At 53.2% G+C, this 22761-nt stretch overlaps 2 protein-coding genes across 5 annotated transcripts in view; both read left to right on the top strand.

Annotated features, from left to right (window-relative positions):
- The window catches only part of ST8SIA5 (ST8 alpha-N-acetyl-neuraminide alpha-2,8-sialyltransferase 5), a 61901-nt gene extending 50522 nt beyond the window's left edge, over window positions 1–11379 (top strand). For all 3 annotated transcript variants that reach the window (XM_045790008.2, XM_045790005.2, XM_045790009.2), the window contains one exon: window positions 115–11379. In XM_045790008.2, coding sequence (XP_045645964.1) covers window positions 115–583 — 469 coding nt within the window. In that variant the 3' untranslated portion in view covers window positions 584–11379. The remainder of the gene's footprint in view (window positions 1–114) is intronic.
- Window positions 11380–17394: 6015 nt separating this feature from the next.
- Window positions 17395–22761, top strand: part of LOXHD1 (lipoxygenase homology PLAT domains 1) — a 162930-nt gene continuing 157563 nt past the window's right edge. For both annotated transcript variants that reach the window (XM_045790004.2, XM_087869996.1), the window contains exon 1: window positions 17395–17700. In XM_045790004.2, coding sequence (XP_045645960.2) covers window positions 17571–17700 — 130 coding nt within the window. In that variant the 5' untranslated portion in view covers window positions 17395–17570. The remainder of the gene's footprint in view (window positions 17701–22761) is intronic.

Here is a 22761-nt window from a genome sequence, read left to right on the forward strand (position 1 = left end):
AAGGCAGGGCGTTCATCCTGAGTCCCCTGAGGCCTCCGGAGAGGCCCCGGGGTGCCGGGTGGGCTCGCAGGTCCGGGGAGTGGCTGCCGACCCTCTCGCTCTGGCCCCGCCCAGGTTCCACAAGCTGGAGAAGTGGCGGCGGCCCTTCTACCGGCTGCTGCAGGTGTACGAGAACGCGTCGGTGCTGCTGCCGGCCTTCTACAACGCGCGCAACACCGACGTGTCCGTCCGCGTCAAGTACGTGCTGGATGACTTCGAGTCGCCGCAGGCCGTGTACTACTTCCACCCGCAGTACCTAGTCAACGTGTCGCGCTACTGGCTCAGCCTGGGGGTGCGGGCCAAGCGCATCAGCACCGGCCTCATCCTGGCCACGGCGGCGCTCGAGCTCTGCGAGGAGGTGCACCTGTTCGGCTTCTGGGCCTTCCCCATGAACCCCTCGGGCCTCTACATCACGCACCACTACTATGACAACGTCAAGCCCCGCCCCGGCTTCCACGCCATGCCCTCCGAGATCTTCAACTTCCTGCACCTGCACAGCCGGGGCATCCTGCGCGTGCACACGGGCACCTGCAACTGCTGCTGAGGGCGGCGGCGCGGGCTGGCGGCCCCCTGGAGAGCAGAGCCCCGCTGCCCCTCTCCCGCCTGCGCCGCGCGGTGCGGGGGGCCTGGCGGTCAGGCTGTCACTACCTCGGGCGTTCAGCTTCCTGCGTGGGGGGTGTGGGCCAGGAGGCAGGGACGGGGCCCCCGGGGGGAGCCGGCTGTGTGCTAAGCGTCCCGGCCTTGGCCGGGGCCCCGTGTCCCCACCCTGCCCGCGGGTAGCATGCTGCCGAGCCACTCCTCAAGATCAGGGGCCTTGGGGGATTGCAAGGGAATAAAGCACATTTGCACTCAATTTTAGCATTCGGGAGAGCACCCACTGCAGTGGCCTTGTCGCAGCTGAAGGAAAGCCCTCCAGAACGGAAACGGGGGAGACCAGACATGTGAGCATGGTCAAGATTTAATTCAGATTTTGGCTTCCAGAGTTTTATACCGCGGCCTCAAGCCGGGAATTGCTATCTAGAATCTCGGATCTTAAAGATTAACCCAGCTGCCAGAACTTCCTGTGAAGACAGAGTGGCTCAGGGAGATCCAGGGTCTTAACCACGATCACTCCAACTGATTTGAGTCCCTTAAGTGACACCATGAGAGTTAATGCAAGCCCTGTGTCTTAGCCTCTTCGCCGCGACACTGGCAGCTGAGAGCTGTGCTCTTTCATGAGCACAGCTCGTGCACGCACAGAGTCTCAGTGCCTCCAGGTCCAATCCTGCGTGTGATCTTCCGATGAGAAGGACCAGCCATTTGCACGAAGGTTTTCAAGCCAATGGTATTGACTCAACCCATGCTTCGCAATCTGCTTCCTCTCCTGCCTCCTTATTTTCAGCTCTGTTTTAACCAGGAGTTATTTATAAGATCCCTTCCTGGTTCTGTTCCTGAATCCTGAGGAATCCTGCTACATTGTGTTCCCGCACTGAAACTGTGGGCTCCGGGCTGGAAAGCACAGAGATGGAACTGACGAGCTTTGCAGATGGAAGTGCGTCATGGCCTCCGACACCAGCATCACTGAGGGCCCCACTGTGAAGGCAGGACTTCCCACATCCCACAGCCTGGCGGCCTTCGCACACACGGACCACAGAGCCTGTGCTTTGGGAGGTTAACTGGGCCTGGGCCGAAAGAGGTTCACATGGCATTTCACCTCTGAAGTTCATCCCCTTTCCTCCCCCCATGGTGTTTCCGCCATCAGCGTGGTCCTACCCACAAGACATCTGCCGTGACTTGCCTTAGAACCTAGCTTTGTGGACTCGTGGAATGTTAGTTCTGGAGGGACTTGAGGCCCCTTCCTCCCACTCCCCCCCTTTTTCCAGAAGCCTATTCTGCTTAGGTCTGGGGGTGGGCTTGGGAAGACAGGATGATGAATAAAGGCAGAGTCACTTTCTACTAGGGATGGAGGGTAGACGGTACACAGACACCACCCAGCCCAGCCTGCTGGGTGCCCTGAGGAGGGTGGGAAGCTTCGAGGTCTCATCAGGGAGGGGGGCCCGCCATCCGATGACCTCCTTTTACAGGCAGAGCAGCAGGCCCAGCCAGTGAGAGACAAGAGAGCGCGGGCTCAGCCCCGGGCCTCCAGGCTCCTGTCCAGGGCTCCTTCCTTAGCAAAACCACGTTGTTTGGGCTTGCGTTTCCTGTTGGTGAGCTGCTGCGGAGTGCGCTGTTCTAGATGCTGACCTTCTGCCTTCGTTCTGAGCCCTGGCCCTGACTGGGCAAGCCTCGGGCCGCTTGTCTGTAGAGCAGCGAAGCAGCTAATGAGACGACGTAGACCCTAGCGAGCCATAAGCTGGGAAACACTGTGCAAGGACAGTGGACGACTAGGCTTTCTTGAGCTCTGCCCGTTCCTCCCAAGGAAGGTATTTCCGGGGAAGTTTCCAGTTAGCTGAGCTTTCCAGCTCCGTGTTTGTGGTCATTGAGCCCAGTTCTTGAAACCGTGGAATGTCAGGACTGCGAGACTCCTAAAGACCATTTTGTCCCATTTAAGGAAACAGGCCTACAAGGGGGAGGTGGCCTGGGTCAGATCGTGCCTGGGGCTCTACTGAATGCCTGCTGTGGACAGAGCCCCCTGGGTAACACTTCTGTTCCAGGGAGGGCGGTGGGGCGGGCAGGAGCCGTGGCCAATCAGACATCAGGGTTCCCACCACTTGAGGGCGCCACAGGTTGGCATTTGCCCCCGCAAGGCCCTCGTGGGGCGGGGTGAGAAGGCAATGCTCCACCCTGTAGAGGATTCAGGACTCACGGTCCCATTTTCTTAGGGCGAGTCTCTTCTCTCCCCACCAATCTGTTTCTTTATCTCTACAATTAGAGGCTTAGGAAAGATCTCTAGGGTCTTTACAATCTCTAATTTGTTTTTGGAGGTATTCCTGATGTACGGGTCCGAGCCACATTACTATTATAATAGCTAACATCTAGTGTGCGCTCATTGTGTCAGGCCCTGCACGGAGCACTGTCTTTGCAATTACCTCCTGAGATCACCCCAAGACCCCCTTAGGTAGGAAGGCTCCCGGGGGCAGGTGAGAAGGAGGCTCAGAGTGATTTAGTGACTTGCCCATGGTCAGGCACCCAACGGAGGAAACTGGACCCAGGTTTGTGGAACCTCAAAGCCTATGCTCTGGACCTCCATCTTAGCTGCTTCTCAGCCAGTGTCACAGGGGCTGGAACGAGAGGGATCCTGGAGAAGGTGCCACTGCAGGGCGGTACTGGGCCCTGCTCCAGGGACAAATGCTCTGGGAGGCTGTCGTGAGTCCAGGAGGCAGTCTCTGCTTGGAGGTGTCCCCTGCCACCACGTGCCGTGGCAGCACTCACCCCCCACACCCCCACAGCCCCGTGGTAGAATGGGTGCCATTCTGGCGCTGGAGGGAGTTGAGGTCATCTCTACATCTTGCAGATGAGAGCTGCCCCGAAAGAGTGCATGGTACGTGACAGCATGTTGAGTGACTTGCCCAAGGCCCCATGGCCCCCCGGTGCCTCCATTGGGACTCACCCAGTCTCCTGACTTCCAGGCCATGCTGGTTCTCCAGCAGTTGGTGTTTGTGGGAGAAACGTTGTTTCCAAAGGCTCACTGTTTCCTGGGCATTGACTCAGGAAGCCCCCACCGTGTTCCCTGCAGCCCCGACACCAACCCACGGTGCAGCGCAGACTCCCAGTTCAATTCTTATTTAAGGGAAATCGATTCCCCACAAATAAAACAACCCTCCTGTCTTCCTTTGTGCTAAACCCACTGCTCCAGGGTTGAAAGGCAGCAAAAACAAGTTAATGACTCAGTGCTTAGCCAAGCAGAACGGAAGGTGGCTCAAGGTCAGATGCAGCCTTGGAGACTCAGCAGTGCCGCGAGTCAGCTCCGTCCACTCATCACCTGGTGCTGCGGAGAGCAGAGTGCCTCAGGGCCCCCCCACTCTGCAGAGTGGGGGGGGGGCGCACTTCCACCAGTGGAGGGAAGGCGCAGGGCTGGCCTCAGCCGGGCCTTCAACAAGGAATTATTGAGCACTCGCTTTAGGCGGGGGCGTTGTGCTCGGTGCCGGGGACCAACGATCACGTCTTAGCCCCTGCCCTCCCGGGGTGCGTCCAGAAGCTGCACCGAGAGCCCACATGCCACATGGGAGCTGTGCTGGGAGTTGGCAAGTCTGGGCTCGGGGACAGTTGTCAGGGGAAGAGGACAGGGCATGCCAGTGTTCTTGCCTCCCAGCAGGGGCTGCTTCTCCGGCCTCATCCCTGACATTCATGTGACAGGTGACAGGGATGGCTTTGCCTTCCTTTCGAGTCCTCCCCTCCTTCGTTTGCTACGCAACCACCCTCCCCTGACGTCCTCCTATCTCTGAATGTTCCTTCTCAGGCCCTTTTGTTGATTCACCTTCCGTGAGGCTTCCTCAGGGCTTGCTTCTCGCAGCAGGAGCGCTCCTGCAGAAATCTCATCTCTACGCAGCCCGGCCGTCCTGTCCCTGTGTCTCAGCCCCCTTACCCGCAGGCAGGTTCTCCCTCCGAGCGTCAGTCAGCACGCTCACCGTGGCCTCCTGACCGTCTCTACCCACCCTGCACCTCCAACCTCATCATGTCCTAACGGGCATAGTTGAAAGGACAACCTGGCTTGAAGGCTGCCTCTTACCACGTGCTAGCTGGGTGGCCTTGAGGGGGCTGCCGAAGTCCCTGGAGGCTCTGATTCTTTATCTGAGGAGCGAGGCCGGGACACCTCTCCGGCTGTGGCGAGGGTTAAGTGAAATAGGGGTGCACAATGCCTAACACGGAGCCCGGCACAGACTAGACACTCAGCCAGTGCAGCTTCCCTTGCTTGGTGAATGGCTCTCCTGCTCTCCCCCCAGAAACCTGGGTCACCCTGGGGTCTTCCTTCTCTTTCACCTTTGACGTCAGCACAACTGCTGGAGAACCGCACCCCGCGATGCCTGCCGTTCAGTGGTTGCCGCCAGGTGAGGGGTCTGGCTTGAAATTCAGACCAGGGTCTTGGGTGAGAAAAGAGTGAAAGTAAAAATCTGGCACACAACCCAACTTCTGCACTTTCTATAAATATGAATATAAAATATAACCCACTATTACACTAGCAACAAAAAATAATTGGGAATCTAAAACATTTATGAAATCTCTTTTGGCCTTGACACTATCAGATTTCTTTGTCTTTCTATTTTTGATTGTGATAAAAAACACAAGACATAAAATTTACCATTTTAGCCATTTTTAAGTGTACAGTTCAGTAGTGTTAAGTACATTCACGTTGTTGTGCGACCGATCTCCAGAATACTTTTCATGTCGCAGAACAAACTCCATACCCACCAGAGGACGACTCCTACTACCCCTCCCCCAGCCCTTGGCAGCCACCGCTCTGCTTTCTATCTCTCTGAATTTGGCTATTCTAGGTGCTTTGTATAAGTGGAATCATATGGCATCTGTCCTTTTGTGCTGGTTTATTTCATACAGAATCATTTAGGTAGGTACAGGCTGTTCTCAAATGTCATTAACTGTTTTAAGTGTTTCTGTAATAGAATTCTGATTTTCCTTTTTGTCTGGAGCAGTTGTCCTGGTCCAGTCTGTCTGTCCCCGGCTTCTTGATCTGTCCCCGGCTTCTGATAATCTTGGCACCTTTGCTGTGGCTCAGAGCGGACCTGGTCTGCTCTGCGGGCTGGGCTCGGCTGTCCTGGCCAGACAGTGTCCTGAGACACAGCAGCTCTGCCCATCATTTTGAAGTCTTTAGATATTTTCCCCTGCCTAGACTCTTCTGTGAACACCCTCCCCCCCCTTTTTTTTTCATTTCAAAAAATGAGGGAGAGGGAGAGCAAGAGAGAAATCTACACTTCAGTCAGTCATTTAGCTCTTGGCACAAAAGCCAGAAATCAGTGACTGTCTTTCTTTCCATTCGGGGGATGGTTCCCTTGGCAACTAAGTAACTCATTTCCTTCAACAAAATGACTTGCTCAGCTTTGGGGTAAAAGTTTTATTTTCTCTGGTATTGTGGTTCTCAGCCTTGTGTGCACATTAGAATCAACGGGGGATCTTTATAAAACAACGCCCCCCCCACCCCGCCCGCCCCGCCACGTCCTCACCCTCCCAGAGAATTGATTCAGTTGGCTTAGGGATAGGGCCTCCTATCTTTATTTTTTTAAAAATCTTCTGTGACTCAGGGGCACAGTGGTTAAGATTCATGGCCCTAAGGCAGAGGGGCTCCACCTGGCTGCTCCGGAGTCACCTAAGAAGCTTTGAGAAATACCCCTGCCTGGGCCCCGCCCGCCCGCAGAGGCTCTGATCCAGTTGTTCGGAGGTAGGACCAAGGTACTAGCCTTTCAGACTCTCCTGATGATTCTATACGCGGCGGGGTTGGGAACCACTGTTATACAGCCGCGGTTCTTCAACCTGAACCCCGTCAGCGTCCGAATCACCTGGAGAGCTCGGGGGGCTCCTGGGCCCCACCCTGGGGTCTCTGATTTGGGGAGCTGGTGTGGGGCCTTTCTTAGCCAAGCTCCCAAGCGGTGGTGATGCTGGTCCCCGGCCACTTGGTCTAGAGGATCTTCGAACTAGCTTGACCCTGTTCTCCTGCACTTTTTCCCCTGTTGGGGGGTGGGAAAAGCTGATTCAAGCCTGAGGCTTCTTAAAGGTACCAAATAGCTTTTCTTTTTCTGAACATTTTAAACATTGGAATAAACATTGAGAAATATTTTTGAAGCAAAGGTACACAGATTTCTTCTCCCGGGTTAGGAGGCTCAGAGTGTGCCTGAATTGAGAATTTATTTGTGCCTGGGAATAGGATACATTTGTGATCAGAGCTAAGGGGCTGGTGTCTCTGGAGGGGGGGACCACCAGCCTGTGACCAGGTGAAGGTCATTTTATGACTGGTGCTGGAAAGTGGGTAGGATCCGTGCGCCACACTGCACTCCCAGCGCAGAGAGTTCCTGGGCCCTGGGCAGGGAAGATGAGGCAGTGATCTGTCCCCGCCCCCACAGCAACCATGGAAAACAAGCAGGAAGGTAGTGAGGAGAAGACTTCCTACAGAAATGGCCTGTGTGACCCAGGGACTAGGAGTCCTCCCCATTGCATCACACTCTTCTTCCTTCGCCACCTTCCCTTGGAAAAGGCTCCCGTTGAAACCAGCTATTTAGTATCTGGAGCCTGCCTCCATCTCCCCTCCCTCCAGCGGGAGGCAAGAACCCTGCCCCTTCCCTCTGCAGACCCCCCCCCCCACGGCGTTTTCCCCGGGAGAACTTTATCTGCCCAGCAGCTCAGAATCCCGCATTCAGCCGCAAAGTTTACAAGACCCCCTGAACACCTTGAAGACTTGTTAAGGAAGAATATGGTTACCAGCTTACAGAAACATGGTCAAAGCACACCTCCCTCCCCAGGACCACTTACCCAAGCAAGCTCACTCAGCCCTCAGGTCGCTGGGGACTCAGATGAAGGAAAATTAATTTTGAGCCCCTGAAACAGATGAAATAGCTCTGTACTGAAGACCAAACATCTTGCTAACAGCAGATCCCTCATGGCGTTCACTTTAATTTTAAATTCAATTCTAGGAAACTTGATTCTGGTTTCTCATAACAAAGTGAACGAAGAGAATGACAACAGGGGCTGGATCCAGCAAGAAGTGGCAGCTAATAGCCTCACAGTAATGGCATTAAAAAGACCAAAACTCTACATTTCAGAAAACACCATGTGATCTGAAGCCATTTAGCAGAAGGGCAAACGTGTTGTCACAACCAGAGGGCAACGCAGCATTTTCCGATCTCACCCTGCGATGTCCGCAACCACACAGGCACGGAAACAAACCACGTTCAGTATACTGTGTTTCAGAAGGGCGGAGGAGCCGCTGATGCATTTTGGAATTATGTCCATCCCCAAACACTTAAAACAGCATTGTAGAGATCTTGGTGCTTAAAAGGTCATCCCTCGGTTATCTTGAAGTTTAGGTAGTTGCAATAGTTCATTATCTGATAACGTGGGATACACGAGGTGGGCAACGTCACTCCTTTGGACTCACGTGTTCCCTCTGACACTTGCTACCCCTTCCCCCAAGAAAAAAAGGCGAGGAGAAGGGGGGGATGCACCCCTCCCCCTCCCCTCCCCCTTGAAGGGAACTGCAGCGTGGTGGATGGGGAAGGGGGCAGGGACTTCTCTTTCTGCATCTCTGCCACTCGAGGTGGCTTTGTTGCACTGGGACCAGGGCAGGCTCTGTGGTGACCTGGGCCTGAATTCATCTGTGAATTTAAGAATATGACTCCCCCCTCTCCCCCCGCAGGCTCCCCTACCCTCATCCTGCCCACATTTCTACTTTCCAAACACTTTCATCATCGATTTCCCACCAGGACTGGCTGGGTTCCTATGAGAAGGCTGGGACAGTTAGGGACGTCCCTACCTGACTGAGGCCCAGAGAGATGATGGTGGCATGCCCCAGCTCACATGGGACTGGCCGGGGGTTCTGGTGTTGGGTGCCCAAGCTTCCTGAGCCATGGGAGGGGCCCCTGCTCTAGCCTCTGGGGCTTTTCTGCTCTCTTCCCTCTGAGGTGCTCAGGCTGATTGGCGTCTGGTCCAGGCTTGGCCTTCGCCCCTGGCCTCATGCCCTGCCCAGCTCTGGGGAGGGCCCTCTTCAGTATTCATTCCTCTCTACGTCCTGCACTCACGGTACCTAGAGCCAGAACGCTCGGTACCCGGGGGGCTGGGAGTGAAGGCAGTTGACCTTGGCAGACAGTCACCCAAGGCCACAAGCCTGAGCAAAGTGGGCTTGTGGAGGGAGGTGGCGTCAGAACCGGTGTGCAGCCCCCTATCGCTGTGGCTGTTTGGGAGGAGGCTGGGGGTCCCAAGCGACAGATCCTGCCAGCCCAACCAGGAGCCAGCTCAACTGTGCCCTTCCTTCTTCAGCAGGACCCTTGACTCACGGCAGCTGCCTTCTGAGCATGTCCTTCTGCCCCAGGTTGCTTTGGGGGACAGCTGATCCTCCCCGGGGCTCCCACATTGTGCACAAATGTTTTAGGGATGCGACAGGGTCTTTTTGGTGGCCTGCAAAAATTTCCTTTCTGGACCCAACTGCCCTCCCTTCAGAAAGCCATAACTCTTCTTCAAAGCTGTATTGTTTGAACTGAAATATATGCATATATATTATTTCTTTTTTTTAACCACACTTTAACTCAATGAGCAGACGCTGGTTTGTTGAGTGTTACAGTTTGGAGTCAGTCCCCTGTCACCTTGCTCCCCAGATGAAGCCAGGACAGACAATGGGGTCCGCAGAGGAGCAATGGGAACCTTTTGCCTGGCAGCCGTGTGCTCCCGCGTGCTCCTGGGTGCTCCCTGCCCCGCAGCTGTGTGCGGCTTCAGCCTGGCTCCATGTCGGTTTACAGAAAGCCCTGCCTCGGGGCGCCTGTGAAGGCAGAGGAGTTTGTCCCCGAGGGGTTGGTGGCACTGACTCAACCCCGAGTGGCCTATTGCATGTGAAGACCTAAAGTGGCCATGCAGCCATGACCTCCGTGTGCGCCTGGGCCCCGAGCCTCTCTCGCTGTCCCCTCTCAGGAGCTGGCTCACACTGCACTGTGCTCCATAGAGCCTTTCCCACTGCAGAAGAAAAGGGAGACCAGGTGTCATTTGCTGGGACGTGGACACACTCCATCAGAGTGGAACTGGACTGTTGCTGAAAACCATCCGCTCCAGCTTTCCGGGCTCGCTCCCTCTGCTGCCCTGATCACCCAGCAGAGAAACGTCCTGTGCCATCAGAGGAGCCGCGGGAGTGGGGGCTGCAGCTCTTCCCTTCTCTTCATGCAGCCCGTGCTCAGGAGCGGGGTCCGCACGCACCCCCGCAGCCCGGTGGCAGCAGCACGTGGCTGTCCCTGAGGGATTCGGGAGTGCTGACTGATCTCTCCCCAGTGTGTAATCAGGGTACTTTCTATCTGTCACTGTGCTTGAAAGGCCCCCCGTTTCCACCCAATAAAGCCAGTCAGACGGTTCGTCTAGCAAAGGCTCTTTGGCTGTGGCCGTGTGTGTGTTTGGGGATCGGGCTCACGCGGCACAGCCCCACGGGAGGAGGCTGCAGGGACTTGCGAGGGACTCCTGCCACCCTGGGCGCATGTTGGGGGGGGCTTGGTCTCCTCGTGAGACCTGCCCTTGTCCGAGCAGGGGAGCAGGTGGGCTCCCAGGAAGGCCTCAGAGACCAGATCCAGGCCAAGCCAGGTGCGGTGCTGATGCGACACTCTACAGGACACAGGAGGACACGGAGAGGGGACCGCGGGCTGGTGTCCGGGAGAGGCCGGGAGGGCTGGAGGGCTGCCTGAGCAGGTGGCGCCTCAGCTGTGCTCAGACCTGGAAGCTATGCAGACCTACCTCTCGCGAAGCAAGGTCACTGTCAAGGTCTAGAGTCACAGCAAAAGGCATCTGAGCTCTAATTACCTTCTTATAAATTTTAAAAAGTTCTTTCCATGCCAATCTCCATGAGTATGTTTAAAATAGGATTATATATATATATGTATATTTACATATATAAACATATATACAATTTTTAAAATTCACGCATAGACAGCCTAACTGGGGCTAGCCTGTAGAAAAGACTCCCCACATCTCATCTTGAGAAGTCCAAAGCCTTCCCGTGCTTTCCCATCGGAGAAGACAATGCGCCAACTCCCAGAGGCTGGCATTTTCACAGTCTCTCTGCCTTCAGACCCCTGCTGCTCAGCGTGTTTTGGTTTTATGTCCCTTAACCACCTGGATACTAGATGCAGACCGTTCCTTCATATCAATGATCGGATCATGAATTCCAGAGTGATGCAGGAGGGGAGGGGAAAGGGTTGGAAACCACTTCCAAATATACAACCTCAAACGGAATGTTTGGCATCCCCAGGCTGACATGTCCTTAGCCAGCCCAAGCCAGGGCCAGCCTCCCGGTGTGGACACTCCAGGCCGCCCTAGCCTCAGCCTGCCTCTCTGGCCCCTCCTCTTCCTGACCCTTCTGTGGCTCCCGTCCCCAGCTCCCCAACTCCCTCCAGCGGAGAACATATCTCTGTGCACTTGGTCTCCTACTGATCCTGGACCTCAGCTCACCTTTTACCTTCTTCTAGCAAGAATGGATGGGTGCCAGCAAGATGTTTAAATGTTTCTTATTACAATTGTAAAATACCAAACACTCAAGCAAGCAATGTATTCTGGACACTGGATTTTGGGCTCTGTATTCTAGTCTTTCATCGTAAGAAACAAATCTGGGGGTCAGGAAAGCAGGAGTTCGATATATATTTTTGAATGAATGAATGTATGTTTCAGTAAGCTGGGGGATGGAAGTTGAATGTAGTTTATTTGTTTATTTAATAAACACTTATCAGAGGCTCACGATCTGATTTGTTTTTAGGTAAAACCCCTCGGTTGGCTCTGAGCAGAGCGGAATCAGAGGGGGCAGAAGTGGTTGAAGGCAAGGTTTTCTAACACCCCGGTGAGGCTGCAATGGCTGTGGGAACTAACATTCCCGTGAAACAGGAAAACCACCAGCCCACAACACTGCATCACCCGCCCTGCTTCCAGAATAGGAGGTGGTTCATTTCGAGATGGCAGACTAGCTGGTTATCTTGGGTGAGAAATCGGGGACACACGGTGGTGGTGGGGAGCCACAGCTGGGGACCAGAGCCTCCAGGACACACACTCACATTGTTCGTACTTACATGTGCTCTCTACACCCCACTCGCCCCAACACACACACTTGTAACTGGCTCCTTCCTTAAACATGTCTTCAGGGCCACCTTCATACTCTAGGAGGCACTGGGGAGCCCATGACTTCCTTGAAAGGGAGCGCAGGCTGGTGGAAGGGAGAGGGGTGGGTACATTGAATTACTGGTCCCCATTCTTCAGCCCTTGCTGTGTCCATTCCTTTTGCTATGAAATTTTACAGCCCTTGCCTCTGGACTCAGCCACGTGTGTCGCTGTGCACAGCCGAATGATGTTCACAGATTGGATGCAAGTGGAGGGCCTAAGTGTGCTGGTGGCCTCAGAGTCACCCCCTTGTCTTTCCACCATGGCCACGGGAAGAGCCCAGAGTGAACCCCCCCACACTGAGCTTCCCCGGCCAAGTCCAGCCAGTCCTGTAGCTTGACGCAGAGCTGTGAGCTGAGCCCAGGGTAAGCGAGTCACCCTGGCCAAGCTCCGGACACGTGAGAAACAAGGCCTACGCCACAGAGCGTTTTGTGGTTGCTCGTTACGTAGCAATAGCTGGATGATACAGCAATGCCCTTCTCCAGCTCTCATCAGTGAGCTCAGGCTTGCAGAAGGAAAGCACCAGGGATGTCTATAGTTTAACTACAATGTCAGCTCCCCTAAGGGGGAGGTTGGGTCTGATTATAGAGGGCCTCCAATGTCAGCTAGAGGTGCTAGAATTTGTGTCAGGCACATTTGTGATTCTCTTGGCAACCTAGCCTCTGAGCGCCCTTTGTAAGTTTGACGAGAGGACAGCTCCCAATGGAAGAGTTGACAATGCCCAATACTAATTTCCCAGCCTCCTTGGCAGGAAGGTGTAGGCACAAGACTTAGGCTCAGCCAATCAGGTGCGCAAGCCCCAGACTCGGAACTGGCAGAAGGCGGCGGAGGCTCTTCTGGCCGAGGGGAGGCACCAGGGGGCTGCAGCAGAGGCCAGTGCGGAAGCTTGGTTCACATCGCATGCCCAGACCCAGTCCTGGGGGCACTACGGGCTTTCCCAGATCCGTAAAATTCCAGGCCTCCTTTCTAGGGTGCAGCCCCTAAGGCTTCTTGGAAATTCTGAGATCCCCTTCCCCCAACACTAACTTTTCAAACAATAATTTTTCTCTTAAACTGGCCAGTTTCATTTCCGTTGCTTGCAGTCCAGAATCTTGGCCAACAAAGTTTGTTTGCACGGACGCGTAAGGGAAGGCTTTTGAACTGGGAAGTGACAGGACCAAAGGCAAGCTCTAGGAGAACCCATCCAGCAGCAGAAGGATGCATGCGAAGGGCAACGAGGCCGGGGCAATGAGATCATTTTGTGTGTATGTGTATGCGCTTGTGAGCATATGCAAATGGCCTATGGGATAAACAGCCCCTTCCCTGTAATCAGAGGTTTGGCATTCCTATAATTATCATGTCTGCTCTTTGTGTTTTTATCGGTTTGCAAGAAACTGATGGGAATCCAAGTATCAGTTTTATCAATTAGGGTCCATAACTACCCTGCACAGTTTAGACTGGAGGTTGCTAAGCATGGATGGAGGATGTGGGCATGGACCGTGGCCCTGCCTGGGATCAGAGAGGGGGTGCCCTGAGCACCCTTTCCCCAGCCAACCCCCGCAGGGCCCTAACACCACAAAGCTGGGGATGAGTTCAGGTGAGTGGACAGGCTGCACCGGGGGCCTTATGCAGACAAGCTCTCACCTTGACGTGAAAAACCAGCAGGTGGGACAGGGGGGTAAGAGAGAGAGGGTGGAGCCCTGGGGCAAAGCATTGCCTTCTCAGGCCGCCTTGTTGTCAATCTGTGCCCCCATGCCCGGCCCTGCAACCACTGGTCTGGCTTTACATCTTCCAGAAGGTCACATAACTATCATCAGACAGAAGGCAGTTTATTCTGACTGGTTCCTTTCACTTGGCTTAATGCTTTCGAGATTCGTCCATGGTGTAGCAGGTGTCACGGCTTCTCCCTTTCTCTGGCTGAGTAGTATTGGCCAGTTGATGGGCATCCGAGTTGTTTCTGGGGTTTGGCTCTCATGAATAAGGCTTGTAGGAATGTTCACAGGCAGCTTTTGTGTGGACGTGTATTTTCATCTCTTTTAGGTAAACACCCAGGAGTGGAATTTCTGGGTTGTGTGGGAAGTGTCTGGTGAGCTTTAGAAAACAGTGTCAGCTCTTTCCCAAAGCGGCCGTACCACTTTCCACTGCCACCAGCGGTGTGAGAGTTTGAGTTGCTCCGTGTCCCTGTCAACATTTGGTACCATTTCGGACCCTGTTCTCTTAATCATTGTGTTTTAATGTTGTGAATTCTCTAAAAATATTGATTTCAATTTTTTGAAAAAGTCCAATAAACATTTCCTTGTCTTTTTTTTAAAGATTTTATTTATTTATTTGACAGAGAGATAGCCAGCGAGAGAGGGAACACAGCAGGGGAGTGGGAGAGGAAGAAGCAGGCTCCCAGCGGAGGAGCCCGATGTGGGACTCGATCCTGGAACGCCGGGATCACGCCCTGAGCCGAAGGCAGACGCTTGACGACTGCGCTACCCAGGCGCCCCAATATTTCCTTGTCTTTTATCTGAATCGGCCTTCGTGCAAAATTAACATTTTATTTTTTTGTCTGGACGTATAGTATTTTTCGTAGTAATCCTAATAATTTCTCTGTATTTAAAGTCTCAGAATTAGCAAGAGGTCAAACCACATGCTGCCAGCAGGGGGCGTGCATCACCCACGATTGAACTTCACTTCCTCGGGACTTTGAGCGGATTCCAGGGCTGTCCCTCCGCAGAACAGGGGAGGACGGAGGTGAAGTTGATCTTTCCTGGGTGATGACCTTTGGGGTCAGAGATGTCTTCCCCGCGGTGGGGACGCGGGTGGCTCCAGGTGTGAGTGCTGCTGCTGCTCAGATGGCCTGCACCTGCTGGGAGCTTTGAAAACTCCCGATGCCCAGGAGCGGCTGCTGACCCAGACCCCGAAAGTTCGGCGTCTCCAGTGATGGATTTAAAAACTCTCCAGGCGACTCCTATGTGCATCTCTGGGACAGAAGCTTGCTGAGCCCCTCCCCTTAGTTCAGGTGAACTAATCAAGGGAGTGAGTTCACCTGGGCAGGTGTAGGCCCCTCTTGCTAATTTTAGAGAGCAAATCTCCACCCTGGCGGAGGAGGGGGCTTGTTGAAACTGAAGATCCCCAAGTTTCGTCTTCAAGAGATTTTGACTCGGTAGGTCTGCGGTGGGGGTGAGGGGTCCGAAATCGGCATTTGGGGAGTTCTACTGGGCTAATCCAGGCATCCCTGGGATCCCACTTTAGGAAACACTGACCTTGACAGAGAACATCTCGGAGGGAAGAAGCTCTAGAACAGAGAGGGTGAGGCGGTGGCCAGGGTCCTGGGCTTGGGGCTTGGGGCTAAGGGCTCAGTAGCTGGGCTCAGCTCAGGGCAGCCAGGTGGTGGGACACAGAGGTGACAAGGGAGGAGTGAGTGAAACGTCTCGTGGTGGCTGCAGGCCAGCTCCCTTCTCCTTTCCAAAGCCCACCTCGCGCCAGGCGCCCCAGTCCTGGCTGACAGAAGCTTTCTTCCTCCAGGTCTGGAGATAAAACCCTTTCTGGCCCTGGCTTTTGCGGCAGAGCCTGGAGCTGGCGAGCGCTCTTCCCTGGCCCCTGGCCCACTGCGGCGGCGGCCCCAGGCTGGATGACCGGTAGTGTTCGTCCGCTGTCTGCCTGCACCGCCGTCCAGCTTCCTAGTGTATCTGCGCTACCAGATGGACCGCTGTCCAAGCCGCTGGAGCGCCCCCTGCTGTAGGTTGACAGGCGGTGCCATCGGGCCACTGGATGTCACCCGAGGCAGCACTCAGGGTCCCATCCTTCTTCCTGGGTTGGGTTGAACCCTGACTGTCTGCAGTCAGCGCCCCCAGTGGTGAGACTGCCTTTTCAGGCCCACGGAGTAGCCCAGGACTTGCTCTACGGGGCCATCGTTCACATGGGAGGCGGTGTCCTCCTCTTTAGGCCAAATGTGCTCGGAATGGTGTCCGTTCCTTGCGTTTCCCCGTGCAGACGGTGGGCCTTGTGTTTGCGGCTGCTTCCCAAGTGTGCCGGCCGTGTGATAGGTCCTGGGAGCCTAACGGGGATCAGGGAGGCATGATCTCTGCCCCCCGCAGAACTGTGGCTGGGAGAGACAGAGGGGGAGATGGACTATCTTACAAGATAGTCCTCCCAGGAACTTGGAAGCACACAGACGATTCAGTGTATTCACCCATGGTCTCTGATGTGCTGCTGGGCTGGGCCCCACAGAAGAGGGAGGATGCATGGAGCCAGTCTTTGCCAATGGGACCCAAAGGAGGGCTTCTGGAACAATCTGAGATGATAGCAAAGCATTACCTCCTCCTCCCACCCCCCCACCCCCACCCCACATCATGCCAAATAAGAGAGAAACCCTGATTAGGAGTCACAGGCATTTAGTAAGCCCCTACTGTGTTCCAGAGGCTTCTGCTTACTGAGCCCTTTCTCCAAATGCTCAGTATGCCTTAATGGGTCATTATCCCCCTTCCACAGATGGAGAGCCAGGCCTCGTCCAAGGCCACACAGCCAGGAGGTGGCGAGCAGTTCTAGTTCTGTCCAAAGACCTCATACTGCCAGGACAGAGAGATAAGAGTTCCAAGTAGACTGGAAATTTCTAGCATTTCAGGATTTACACAGAAATCTTACCACTCAGGTTGTAAGAAATCTTAATAAAATCTTAATTAAGTGCCTTACTAAAATCTTAACAAAACAAAATAAGCAAGGAAGAGGAGTCTAGTGATCCTAAGGGAAACTTTTCTTGCTGATCGAGGGTGGAGAGGGGCCTCTGGGCCGGGGTTCTCTTGCCCCAGCTCAGAACCCCTGTGTGGGGCTGCATTGGGAGAAGTAAGGGCCAAGTGGAGTGGGCTCGGAGGGTTTGTACCATTTCATGTGAAAGTGCAGAGAGCAGCGTGGGCAAATGGAGAGTTCTTGTTAAAACAGATCCTGGCCTGTCCGGGCATGTGGGGTCACACATGATGCAGTGGGCCTCTCCAGCATCCAGGGCCCTGGCCTGGCAATGCTGGTAACTCATGCCTCGGAAAACGCTGTGCGGATTGTCCAAGTGCTGGTCGGAGCAGCGTCTCTGAAGGGCCGCAGGTCTCAAATGGCCTCTTCCAGAAGCCAGCAGTCTCAAGGAGACGGAAGCCGAGAGACGGAACGAGAAGGATCCGTTAAGAACCTTGCCTGCTTTGTAAGGTGAGCAAAGGTCATGAATAATGGAAAGAAAAGGAGGCCTCTGAGTCCTGGGAGCTCAGAGGCTCGGGGCCCTGCCCTCCATAGGGAGGCGCCAGGCCCTGGGGACATTGTTCACAGCCCTGAAATGCTGTGAGATTTGGGGGATCTCCATGGGAGAGACCCCCACCTGCCCCTGGGGTGAACTGGCAGGGCCCCATGGGGCCCCCTTTCTGTGAAGCCAGGTGAGAAAAAGACGGCAAGGGCTTGATGTCACCTGATTCTCCATGAAGGGAGGAGAAGGGGCGGGGTAAGGAGGACAGCCTGCTCTCAGTCCCCATGAATAAGAGATGAGGCCCAAGGAGAAACCCCAGGGCAGGTGCAGGAGGAGGTGGCTGATGACCGGGGGGCAGAGAGAGGGGCCAGGGACGGGAAGGACAGAGATAGGCGCCGAGGCTCTGCTCAGTGGCCGGAGAGGACAGGGGAGCAGGAGCAGGCTGTGGACACAGGGAGCCCAAGTGTGGGCTCTGGACCACCCAGAGGCACAGGAGGTTAGGGAGAAAAGACCTCGGGGCCAAGAAAGTGCGAGGAGGTGGGCGCCGTGAGCCCGCAAGTGCCAGGCAGGGGCAGCGGGCAAAATGATGCCCCAGAAGAAAAAGAGGAGAAAGAAAGACATTGACTTTCTCGCCTTGTATGAGGAGGAGCTGCTGAACTACGGCTCAGAGGACGACGAGGAGGAGCTGGAGCACGAGTACTACAAGGCCAAAGGTGCGGGTGGCGGGCCGGGCGGTGCCCACGGCCCTTTCCCCGTGCGTGGGGGAGGGATGGCAGGTTCCGATGCGGCCTCGTGCCCAGGGACCGTCCTGCTGTGTCTGTGCTCTGTCACCTCAGAGTAACAGACGGGCACTCTGCTAGGGTCCCCCCTGTACAGAGTCAAGGTCAGCTGCCCTTAGCCCCAGATCTCAGTGGCACAGAATAGACTGGAACCGCAGTGCCCACACTCTCCAGTCCTATACTTCCCAAAAGCCAAGTTCCAGCCTGGTCTTCACCCTGCAGCCTGATAGCCCAGAGCCCCCTGCTCTGCTCAGGCTGTGGAGAGGTGTGGGGAGGGGGCCTGACCCCTTGCCACCTGCCCAGTGGGGGTGGGGCCTGCTGCCACCTTGGCAACGGAGAAGGGGCCTGGGGCCCACGTGGGAAGGGCACTTGCTATTCTGCACCCCAGGGCTTGTCCTTCCAGGCCCATCCTCCCCTGGGGTGGGTGGGGGCTGCTTCAAAGTGGTAACCAGAGAGGGCTGGACTGGGGGTCCAGGAGTTCATTTTGGCCTGCCGAGCGTTTTTGTTTGGTTGGTTGGTTTGGTTGGTTTGCTTTTTTGCTTCTACAATGTTTTGAAAGATTCTGACCGTGAGAGCCCTGTGGATGGCCAGTTTGTCACAGTCTCCACCGCTCCCTATCGCTCAGACTAGATCTGTTTCGCTCACTGATGCTGCCTGCCCCGTCCCTGAAGGCATTACATTCTCAGGGCTTACTCTGAAGTGGCTCACTAGTCCCTCGAAGCTCCAGATTCATTCATTCATTCACTTGTCTGTTCATTTACTCATTCATTCATTTGTCCATCCATCCATCCATCCATCCATCCATCCATCCATCCATCCACCCATCCACCCATTCATTCATTCATTCATTCATTCATTCACCCATTCAGTCACCAGATCTATTGAACACCTGCCCTGTGCCTGCCCATGGGCTTGTTCACCCTCCCCTTTCTCCCTCTTCCTATCTTAACTTTGAAAGCCCAGCTCAGCTCCCCCTCCTCCATGAAGCCTTCCTTAACTCCAGCCCACCATGAGTTCCTTGCTTATATCCACTTCTTCATTGTTCCGTTGCTTCACATAAGCCTGGTGTGTTGGGCTTCTAACTTGAGCCTCAGTCACCCTGCCCCCCTGTGAAGGTGGGGCCCCCCTTTATTTGTCCTCCCTCCTCACCCAGCTCCCAGCACAGACCCAGGCTCAGAGAAGGTCGGTCACCGCATGAAAGCAGTGGCTCCCTGGGGGTCCTTTTCCTCGCACGGTGTCCTGGGTGCCTCTCGGAGTGGAGGTGGGGGTTGTGGGAAGGAAAGGGGGGCCTGGGGCAGGTGGGGCCTTGCTGCCTTCCCCCAGCACAGGGGCTGCCTTCCCCCAGTGCAGGCACCCCAAATTCAGACCAGCTAGTGGGGAGGGGACTGCGGCTGGAGGTGGGGACAGCACCATTGGCAATTGCTGCGGAGTGCGTTCTCAAGCCTCCCGGCAGCCACCACACTGTCCGCTCCTGTGCAGGGGCTCTGCGTGCTTCCCTGTGATTATCTGCTCCCTCGTGTGTTTGCTCTTCTTTTTACCCGTCATAAAGCTCTTTTACTTCCATGCTCACATTCGATCTCGAAGATTCCTGAGAACAGTCATGGCAGGAGTGATTAGTCCCATTTCACAGGTTAAGGACTGAGGCCCTGGGAACTTAAGCGACCTGAGCAAAGTCACAAGTGGGAGAGAGAACTTCAAATACCCTTTCCCAAGGCAAGTCCCCACTTCACCTCTCAGTGCTGCCACGTAGAACAACACTCGGAGTGCCGGGTACGTGGAGAAGCTCTCCACTCGTACAGACCAATGCCATCTTCACAACCACCCAAGGCACAGGTGGCGTTCTTGTCCTCTTTCTCAGATGAGGAAACTGAGGCATGGCGGAGCTAAGTACCTTGCCCACGATCACAAAGCTAGTAAGTAGCAGACTCAGGATTTGAATCTAGCTGGTCTGGTTGGTGCTTGCTCTTGAGTGTGGTAAAAACACTTGGAGAAGAGCAAGCTGAGGTGGGTGCCATGCTGGCATTTCGCAGAGATGTGGGCCCATGGGTTCTCCAGTCAGGGCAGGACACCAGCAGTAAATGTGAATGACGCTAATGGTAGTCACACACCAAACCCGCGGTGTCACTGCTGCTCTCTAGACTGACATGTTTCCTGCCCCCCTTGAACTCTGGGTTCTTGCATTACCAGGAGACTCTTGGTGAGTGTGATGGGGAAGAAGAAGAAGGAAAAGGAGAAAGGCCTAGGTTTCCCTCTCTGTTCCTCGGGCCACCCCCAGGCTACGCTGGCATTCACCAACAGCCGGAGGGAGGAGAGTGGCTCCCTCAGTGCCCTGAGGGAAGGATGAACCCAGGGCATTGGTCTCTTTCCTGGGTAACACAGGGCCCTGAGGGGAAGAGAGTGACTCATACCAGAACCTGAGATACAAGGGATCTCAGAGGCCATCCTGCACAAGCTTCCAGCCCTGGGACACTCTCCTCTTGTGCATCCCAGACAGGGGTTGCCTAGCACCTGTTGGGGGTACAGTACCCAGGGCAGCCTCCCTTAGAATGTTATTAATGGGGATAATGGCAGGAATGATGATGATGCTGTTGATGTTGGCAATGGAGATGTTGATGAGGCTGATAGTGATGATGGTGATGAAGTTGACAGTGACCATGAAGCTGATGATGATGTTGATGATGGCCATGAAGGTGATGATGGTGATGGCCATGAAGGTGATGATGGTGATGAAGTTGACAATGACCATGAAGCTGATGATGATGATGATGATGGCCATGAAGGTGATGATGGTGATGATGCTGGCCGTCTACCACTTAAGGAACACATATCTTTCATCCAATTGTGGAAGAGTGTTGTAAGATAAGTTCCCAGAAGTGGAAATGCTTGAGTCAGTGAGAATGAACATTGAAAATTTTGTTTTATTTGATTTAATCCTTCTCATAATCCTTCAAGGAAGAAATTATTCCTGCTTCAGAGATGAGGAAATTGAAGCTCTGTAGGAAATTTGGTTGAAATCACATAGCCAGTAATGGTAGAATTGGGATTCAAAAATCGGTCAGTTTATTTCTGTAGTCTACATTCGTTCCATTGATTGATTCATTCATTCATTTGCTCATTCATTGCCCCAGGTAATTCTTTATTGTGCCCCTCCCGCTAGCCAGGCTCTGTGCTAGGAGCAACACTATGGTACCATCGGTAGTTCTTGGGGCCGACCAGTGCACTTCGGGATCCTCCCCTCTGGAGCCAAACAGAATCTTATGGTTTCCATGGGCTATTTGTCCTCCACAAGATAGTTCTTCAGCTATCTGAACTGAGTTTTTCATTAAAATTTGTAAATTGAGGAGTAATGTATATACAGTACAAAGCTTTCATAAAGTTTCTGCCTGATGACTTTTCACGTGTGTGCATGCTTGTGGAATTACCATTCAGATCAGTACATGGAACTTTTCCAACTTCCAGAAAGTTCCTTCACTCTCCTTCCCAGAGGTAACCACTTTCCCAGTTTTATCAGTATAGATTATTTTTTTCCATTCTTGAACTTCAGATAAACAAAACCATACAGTAGACACATTTTTATGTCTAGCTCCTCTTTCACTCAACATTCTATCTGAGAGATTTACCTGTGCTGTGACTTGCTGTATAGTTTTTCCTTTTTGAATAATATTGTATTTTATAAATACATCATTTATTTCACCATTCTATTGCTTGTGGGCATTTGGGTTATTTCTGGTTTTTAGCTATTATGCATAAAGCTGCTATGAATCTTGTACACATCTTTTGATGGACACATGCACTCATTTCTTTTGGATTTATAATTAGAAGTAGAGTTGCTAAGTCATAGAGTGGGCATATGTTTAGCTTCTGGTGCTTGTACCAATTTACACTCCTACCAACAATGTGGGAGAGCGCCAGTTGCTCCACATTCTTGCTCACATTTAGAATTGTCAGCCTTTTTAATTTTAGCCAGTCTGGTGGGTATATGGTAGTATCTTATTGTAATTTCAATTTACATTTCCCTGATGAATAATGATGCTGAACACTCTTCCATATTCTTATTGGCCACTGGGCTATCTTCTCCTAGGACATGCTGTGTAAGTCTTTTGCCCATTTTTCAATTTTTTTGAAATACAATTTTATTAAAATATAATTACCTCATAATAAAATGCACTTACTTTAAATGTGCTGTTTGACAGGCATTGAAATATGTAGACATCTGTATAACCATTAGCACGATCTGTATATAAAGCATTTAAATTATCCCCCAAAGTTCCCTGTGCCCCTCCTCAGTCAATTCCTTCTTCTTCCAACCCCAGGGCAACTGTATTCTGCTTTCTGTTCAAATAGGTTAGTCTACTAACATTATAGTGCGTAGAGTTTGTGTCTGCCTTCTTTTGCTCAGCATAACCTGCTTGAGATTCATCTATATCGCATATGAGGGTAGTTCATTCCTTTTAGTTGACGAGTAGTAGTCCGTTGTATGGATATACCACAACTTATTTATCCATTCATCTGTGGTTGGCTGTTTATTTTGTTTCCAGTTTAGAGCTATTATGAATAAAGTTGCTATGAACATTTGTATGCAAGTCTGCCTGTAGACATGTTTTTATTCCCCTTGGGTAAATACCTAAAAGTGGAACGTCTGGGTCTTATGGTAAGTGTGTGTTTATCTTTAAACAATTTGCTGCTCATTAAAAAATAGTGTGGTATCTGTTTTCTTTATTGATTTGTGTGAAGTCTTTACATCTTCTGGGTCCTTTGTTAGATGGATGCATTCCAAGTCTCTTCTAGTTGGTGGCTTGCCTTTTCATTCTCATAATGGGCTTCATCTCAATAAGTCCAATCTATCAAGTTCTTTTAATGGCCAGTGTGTATTTAAGAAGATGCTGTGTGCCCTTTGAGACAGTTTCCTCATTCCTCTTGCACCCCAGACTCTCCTTTTCTCCAAACCACGCATCTCCAGACCTCTATGTCTTTTCTCACGTGTTGTGGTCCTAC

Source organism: Ursus americanus, chromosome 19 (genome assembly GCF_024610735.1).
Source record: "Ursus americanus isolate L20-20 chromosome 19, mUrsAme1.1.p, whole genome shotgun sequence".
NCBI classification, from domain to species: Eukaryota; Metazoa; Chordata; class Mammalia; order Carnivora; family Ursidae; genus Ursus; species Ursus americanus.